Source organism: Lycium barbarum, chromosome 9, assembly GCF_019175385.1.
Source record: "Lycium barbarum isolate Lr01 chromosome 9, ASM1917538v2, whole genome shotgun sequence".
In the NCBI taxonomy this organism is placed as follows: domain Eukaryota; kingdom Viridiplantae; phylum Streptophyta; class Magnoliopsida; order Solanales; family Solanaceae; genus Lycium; species Lycium barbarum.
In genome coordinates this window covers 117,392,429-117,400,898 of record NC_083345.1, presented here as the reverse complement: position 1 = coordinate 117,400,898, position 8,470 = coordinate 117,392,429, and the positions used below count along the sequence as shown (strand labels likewise).

Here is an 8,470-nt window from a genome sequence, read left to right as displayed (position 1 = left end):
CCCAGCGGCACCCCTGTTGCATCGTGATGGCCGCTGGGGCGGCCAAGTATGATTTGGCCCAGACCGTCCCAGCGGTCTGTTGGGCGCTGTTGCGGCATCGCTGTTGCGGCCCCGTTACCGCCGTGGTGGTAACGGGCCTGTTATTTCATTAAGTGTGTTAAATAAGCCCTTAGTCTATCATTTATTCCTTTTCAAAAATTGAGCTCTTGGGGACTGTTTTAGAAGATTATTGTACAAAACTCTTGGTGGCAAGTCTTACTAATTCCTTGTTCCTAATCATCATAGATTTCTCTTTCCCTTAGTAATTCCTTAGGAATGGAAGATAAAAGTGGAGACAATGAATGTTCTATCTAGGCTTATTAATGATGAATTGATGGGGTTTATGCTAGATTTCGATGAATCCAAGGTTGCTAATCATGTTGATGTTGATATGCATTGCACGCACTCTCATTCTTCATGATATACTGTTGAAACATTGTTGGTATTTGATGAAACACTGTGATGAGTTGGGTTCGGTGTTTAAATGAGAGTGACGTGAGAGTCCGATGTCCGATGTTAGTTCTGGAATCGTGGATTGAGGGAGTGCATGGACTCCGCGGGTCCCCCAAGGTGATGCCGGTGAGAACCCTCCATAGGCAAAGATCCGAGGTTTCGTCTATCTGTTGGGCAAAGATCTGGGATGAGTGGCACTTAGATTTCGCGAGTCACTTTGGGTTGTGCTACCGAGATGTTGATATTTCCGTCTGGAGTACATGTGTACACAGCATTTGCATTGCATTGCATCCATACATTATTGCATTGATTGCATCATGGCTTACATTGAGATGTTTTGGTGTTGTACTTGTGATGTTGGATTCGGACTTGATATATTGAGACTTGGCACATTTGGGATTAAATGCTCTACTTAGGCGATGACGTGTACTTGACTTCGATTATGTTCGACTTATCCTTGTTGGATTATCTGCCGATCTTGCTTTACTGTTTGAATTATGTTAGCTATGCTTAGTCAGATGATGCCTACCAGTACCGTTGTATTGTACTGACCTGTATTGCTGCATTCCTTTATGAATGCAGAGTATGAGGTTGAGTCTACTTCCAACTCACGTGGCTGATCATCGTCATCAGTATTGCTGTGAGTTTCCAGGGTGAGCACGAGCGTTCACTGCCTTGAAGACTTTTCCTATCTTATTTCTTACTATTCCTATTTAGAGACATAGACAGACTTATGTATTTTTACTCTAGACTTGTATATTTTCATTAGATGTTCTTGTATGACTTAGACTAGACCCTGGGGATATTTATTCTTATTCTGCACTATTTCTATTATATATAATTGTGAGACTTACGAAATTATTCTTTTTCGCTTGGTTGATTTATTATTTGTGTCCTTCTTTATCGTTGGGTTAAGGATTCACTTAGTGAGGTGGGAAAGGTAAGTGCCCGCACGGTTTATGTCAAATTGGGTCGTGACACAACCAATGAGCAGGTCATTGCATCTCTACCATTGACTAAACAAAGATTACTCTTCCTTTGGTATTTTAGGCTTTTCATTTATGAAAGAAAGTTTATTTTTTGCGGAAAGGGAGATCAGTACTCCTCTTTTCCAGTTTGTATAACTTATTCCATCAAAAATAACATTTATCAGATTCAATCCAGGTGAATCTGATGTTGTTAGGTTGTCAGGATGAGTTGAATCAACGGCCTCTTTACTGGCAGATCCAGATTCAGAAGTAGTAATAACAGGAGGGTTGATAGTTCCCATCTCTAAAGTTTAATGAAGATTTGGTGAAATTTTCTGAGAAAAGAGAAAGATCTGATTGAAGAAGATAAATCCTTCCAGTAAAGTCTTTGATACCATGATAGAATGTAGAGAAAATTACTAGATAGGATCGTATTTTGAGAAATTTCCTGAAATGTATTTCTTTCTCTGTCCAACTATTACAAGGCTACTGTATATATACACAATGTAAAGAGATAAAATTTTATAACTAACTACAGTTGTCCAATAGCCTAAGAATGCCACCTGTACTTATTCTAGAATAAGAATCTTATTCCCTACTATGTAAACTACACGTATTCTGTATGTATTTACAATGTGAATGAGCCCACCAGAAATTGGGCGAAGAAGTATTTCAGCTGAGGAGGCCCAATAATAAGTTAAAAGGTTCCGGAGCCCAAATATGTGATATGTGAAATGTGAAATAGGCTTGATAGGAAAAGACCAAATCATTTTTCTCTTGTGCCTTTCTTTTTCCGGTCTTTGTCCTTTATCATATAATGAAACTGCCCAACTCAAAACTGCATCAACAATTCCATTTTGACATATCATTCATGGAGTAATATAAATATCATAGAATAATCCCAAATTCTAAATGACAATTATTTCATGAATGTCTGAAATAACCTGATTCCATCACCCTTGAATATATGTTAATTAACGCAAGAATAGGAGAAAATCGAATGCCTACAAGCATTAAAGATTCACTCCCTTAAGAGAGAAAGCTCGTACACCCACGATGATGAACAATCACACAATGCTCGAAAAAATCTGGTGGAATCGTGTCATTTTTTATCTAGGCAACATTAATGTTGCTCGGCCTCTCTAAAAATATTGTTGCACCCATGTCAGATCCTTAAAAAATGCACAACATTTGGAGGATCCGACACACACCTACCAATATGTTAGAAGAGCCCGTGCAACGTAGATCAAATCATATTAGAAGAGCCCGTGCAACGTAGATCAAATCATGTTTGATTTGTGACCTAAAATTAATAATATATGTTCACTATCATTTCTTAACCAAACTATTTCATTCAGTGATCAGAAAAGCAGTTAAAACTTTTGTGTGTTAGATGCCTCAGTGTGGTAGCCTAACTGCTTTTATTTGTGTATAGTCATAAATCTTACCAAATACATTCATATACTTAATTTTTGAGCTTCTGAGCTGAAATAAATTACTTTAACTCTCACTAATTTTAGGCATTCTTGTCTCTGTTTTCTGGAGAAATCAACAATGTAGAATATTAAGCATATCATAGAATCTTTGCTTGAAATAAAGAGGATCTTTATTTACTTTAAGACCTTTGTTTTCTGTACTATCCAAATATAGGTGTCAATTTATGTAAATGTAAATGCGATCCAACATATTTATATCTATTACACATTATGGTAAGTACAATTCTACTCACTCCTCACTAATCACCGTTTCTTATTGCGTTTGATCAATGCAAGTAGATGACATTGTGATTTCATGTAGTCTCTTAAGATCTCAATTGAACCTTCAATGACATGCTTTTTATATCCACGAATAGCTCATGAAATTTTTTAAGATCACAAGTTCTAGAAGCGTTTATTTCTTTCATAAACTCCGTGCTTAGTCAAATAGCTTTGTATAATTAAATTGAAACAGATCCTTGATTTATACGTACTATATATGATGGACAAGTGCATTCTAATAGGAAGAGGATAGAATATTATTACAAGCTCCATAATTCTGATTTAATCATTCCCAAAATAGCATTGATGAGAAAGGCAGAAAAAGCCTTAATCTTTGAAATTATGTTGACACTCCTTCCACATTTTTGAAAGTCATCTTGTATACAACTTCTTGAAATTTTTTCATGGCCAGTGGAGGCAAACTTATAGCTATCAAAATACCTTTTTCTCCCTTGTCATTTTTTACAGGCACACCAAAACTAATTAAAGATATAGCTTTTGGAACACCTCCGAAAACGGGCTTTCCCCATCCAAAATTAAATTCGTCAACTCCAACATATCTATTATCTGAGACAATGAAATTCCAAGATTTCGTCAACTCTGGTCTCCCTTTAATTACTATTAAATCTGCCACTGATCTAATGTACTCTTCATTTATATGATCTTTAACTTTCTTGACTAATTCAACTGCATATGTCAGTGGATTAGAACATAACAATCCTGCTTTTGATGTTGCCGCTGGAGCAACGAACGAATTCCCGTAATATCCTGGTGGAAGTTCAGATTTTAGTGATTTTCCTCTTATACTAACGATATACGTCAAACGAACAATTTCTTCGGGGTGCAAATCAAGAGCAACTGTACGACATTTCCATAAAATTGCCAATAATAACTCGAATTTTGTACATCCGCAATTTGGAGAAACTTGATTTTTGATGGCTTCCATCACTTTATTTCCAAAGAAAAATGATTGTTGTATCAACTTGTCTTCAATGGATTCCCATGCAATTCTTGATCCAATTTGCTCATCAAACTCATGGTGAGTACATGTAATGCGGGGTGATGATCTAGCACTTAGGAGATCCCTTTGCCATACAGGTAATATGGAAGGTGCATCAGCTCCTTGAATTAGTTCACTTAATGCATTTAGAAACAATTTCATGCCATAGCCATCCATCATAGTGTGATTCAATCTGATTCCAACAACAAATCCCCCATAACTAAAACGGGTCACCTATACACAAAGGTTTACTAGATTAAGAATTTAACTTTTATGAAAGATAAGTATTGGTAATCATTTATAAAAAGTTAGCTAATTAACATGAAAAATAAGAAAGATACATGCATGCTTCGTAAAATTTACTCTATCAGTATATATAAATTAAATAGAATGATACATAAAATACCCCTCAACTTATTTTGAATTTTAACCACACTTCTATTGACCTATTACCCCCTTATACTTGTGCAACGTGGAATAAAACTGTATATACATGACACGTGTTTTGCATCCATTTGTCTTGTTTATAGATCAAGTTTAAGTAAAAAGCATTTCAATTGTAATTAGTGGAAGCTGTGGAGAGCTAAGTTCAATTAGGGGTTTCAATTGAATCTCGTTCTTCTGAAAATCTCATCGTGCAAATAGGGTGAAATGTTTTTAGTTTTGTATGCGTGTATAGTTTTCACTACTAAAGAATCACTATTTTTCCATTGAAATTTTACATTGAAAAATGTTCAGTGACTATTACCACAGATATTTTGATTGAATCAGTGAGAAAAAGAAAATACAGTAGTGTTTTCACACGGAATAGGAAGTACTTTACCAGCGTTTCAATGGGAACTTATTTCTCACCATGCGTTTTTCCAATGAGCTGGTACGGTAGAAATGAGGTGGAAAAATCATGTTTTATAACACAAATTTCTCACTTTGTTTTATAAAAGGCTTAAAATTGTGGTAAAGAGGATTCAACAATTGATTTATTAGATCATAAGTTCCGATCCTAGGTGAACCGCTCTTGCCTTATTTTTTAATCCTTTTATTAGGTTCCCGGATCCGCCATTAGCAGAAGTATCCTATACCATACATAAGTATGGGTGTACAAAGGAAACTGACAAACCGCACCAAACCGATAATCTGAATCAAACCGAGAAAAGAACCCGACCGCCATTGGTTTGGTTTGATTTTAACTAAAAAAAAAGTCAAACCGAACCAAACCAACCCAACATTACATATATAAAATTTCAAAAATATTTTATGTACAAAAAAAATTATTTATAAAGTATGTAATTTATAAATATTTCTTAAACTTTTTCATAGTTTTTTTGTCTTTTGACATATTATTTCAAGCTTGGATTTAGAATTCTGAATAGTCCAATAAGATTTATAGCCCATAGATGTTCGTAACTCAACAAAAATCAAATTCCTATATATACATAAGAATAGAGTATATTTACAAAATATGACGATCCTTTTCAGTTTACAAAATATACCAATAGATTTCTTACAAAACGAATACAAAAATTTGTGTATAAAAACTGTATGAAATGTGTATATCTCGCTCAAAGCTTAAAATTTTTGCTCAGAATTTTGTGTATGAAAACTGAATGAAATATGTATATCCCGTTCAAGGCTTAAACATTTTGCTCAAATTTTTGTGTATGAAAACTATATGTGTACATCTCGCTCAAGGCTTAGAAGTCTCGCATTTTTGTGTATGAAAATTGTATAAAAATAGTATTGAATATGTATATAATTATATAAATTCTATATAAAGCTCACGTTAGTTTTTTGGAAATTTAATACAACTATAACAACACTATATACAACTTCAATACAAATTTGAATCTCGCTTCGAAATTCGGATGAAATTTAATACAACTATAACAAAATTGTATACAATTTTCATACAATATTAACACAAAAATTAATTCAATTTTGAATCTCGCTTTGAAATTCGAATGAAATTCAAAATTTTCAACAACATCAGGAGATAAAAAGCTTAAAATCTAAGCTTCCTAGTTGTCGCTTCTCCTAATCTCAATTATCATATGCAAGCTCGCGGTTAGGTTTTGATTTGGAGATGTTTTGGGTTTCGGGTCAATGTAAGGATTTTGGATGTAAGGAAAATTCAGAACTACACTTTTCCTTGTGGTCATCCATTACTATCTGCCTATACCGACACTCTGTGCTACAGAATACTTTATTTCCCCTGCAATTCAGCTACAAAAGAATGAAAGCTGTTTTCTGTTGAAATTCTTTTGTGTTGGTTTAGTTATGTTCTATGTTTCTTCATTCGGAATTTGTAAACAGAGCATGAATGTGGTAGATGACTTTTTACTATGTGTTGATCGAAGAGAAAGAGATGAAACAGAGCATAGGCGAGTCTTTTTTTCTATATCTAGCCAGATTGTGACAGAGAAGGGAAAGGGAAGGGTCGGTTGTTATTTTTTTCCAGATCTAGACAAATCGTGATAGAAAAGGAGAAGGGAAGGGTGGGCTTTTTTTTTTCCAGATCCGTTATATTTTGTAATTAAGTTGGTATGTTTTGTAAATAACAAAATGTATCCTTATATTTTGTAATATAGAGTCTTAAGTAATATTATTAGGTTATTTTTCCTAAAAAATACTAGGAATGACAAAAAAAAATGCTAACAAAAGAAATCAATTCTAACATTAGAAATGACAATAATATTGGATATCTATTCTTTAATTTTATATTGGTTTAAATAGTGAAAATACATAACTTGATATTATTATTTTTTTAATATCTAGTCATGTAATTAATACTTATTAGTCTTACTTATTTTAGCATGACTTGATACTTTTAGATTATGATCATTTTATTGTATGCGATTTTCTCGTTACTTTTTGTTGTTGAATTTTTTAATACAATGTCATCTCTCATCTCACATTTTGTATTATTTTCTTAAATAATATCTTAATTAGATAGTCGCATCTTACTAGGACTAAAGAAGTATTTGAAGTACAAGTTATACGTTTTATATGAAGACTTTACCCCAAAAAAATCCGAAACAACCGAGAAAACCCGAGGTCAAAAAATCCGATTTTTGTTGATTTGGGTTGGTTTATAAATTTAAAAACCGATGCAATTAGTTTGATTTGGTATTTAAAAAACCCCGATTCATGTACACCCCACTGGCCCACCATAAGTGTGGATTCGACTCCAACAGTCTTATTTCCTCTTCGTTTCCCTTATCCCCTAGGTAATGGATTTTTTTAGAAAGAAAACATAAAGGAGATTTATATAAAATATTATTTACCTGAACTAACAAAAGAGGGCAGCCAATGATCCCATCAGAACCAGGAACATTGTGCAGTAGTAAATCCAAGTATGGACATGGTGGTTTAATTGACTCTCCTAATTTCTCAAGCTCCACATTGGCATCAGCTTCAACAAACAAGATTCCTTCACTATTGCAATTCACCATAAGTTTCTTATTAGGCCCTTCAATGAGCCTATCAGCTAATGGATAGTAAAACACTAGTGCTTTAGACAATCCATCATTGATAAATTTTGCTGGATCTTTACCTTTCATTGAAGAATTATTTTTGTAAAACATTAATATGGGAACATGGAGACGTACACTCCCTTGATCATCTATGTCAGAAAGATGTTTTGTCACACGAGGTGTTACTTTTGCTGGTACTACTAATTTTGGCTTGTGATGTGTTATTGAAATTGGCATAGTGTGTGCCAAGCGCCGTGCAATTTGTGAAAAGAAAGAGTAGCGCATGATGAGAGTGGTTTCTGAAATATTTAAATAGATATATCGTAATAAAAGTATGTATTTTTGGCAAATATTTGGAATTAGATTTATAGAGTTTGAACTGCATCAAGAAAGAAACGAGGGCATGATGATCATCCATCACAAAAATGTGGTGGTGGGAAAGTTAGACCCTACAGTAATTAAAATTAGATGGTGGGTAGGTTAGACCCTACAGTAATTAATATGTAACCATCTTAAAATGTACAAATATCGAAACCCTGCAAAGTTCCATTGGTTGTGGCCAAAAAGTTGGTATTAATAACCACTTTAAGAACGTCTTTTTCTGCTAAGAGTGTTCGAGAGATTCTAACAGAAAACGTTGTTCATGTTTTCTTCATATATTTGTAACTAATATTGTAAAAAATAATTAATATATATTTTTCAAATTAATATTTAATTTTAATTAATTATGAAACTTAAAAGAAGACTTTTTTTTGTGAGAACATCATGGATTGAATGTTTGAC

General features: G+C 33.7%; 1 protein-coding gene across 1 annotated transcript; it reads right to left on the bottom strand.

Moving 5' to 3' along the window:
• Positions 1 to 3,232: 3,232 nt before the first annotated feature.
• LOC132609603 (alcohol acyl transferase 1 allele GSa-like) lies at positions 3,233 to 8,075 on the bottom strand. Its single transcript, XM_060323666.1, has 2 exons — positions 7,499 to 8,075; positions 3,233 to 4,451 (listed from the first exon to the last, which is right to left on the bottom strand). The coding sequence occupies exons 1-2, from the start codon at positions 7,970 to 7,972 to the stop codon at positions 3,558 to 3,560; spliced, it is 1,368 nt and encodes a 455-aa protein (XP_060179649.1). The 5' UTR covers positions 7,973 to 8,075; the 3' UTR covers positions 3,233 to 3,557.
• Between the last annotated feature and the right edge of the window lie 395 nt (positions 8,076 to 8,470).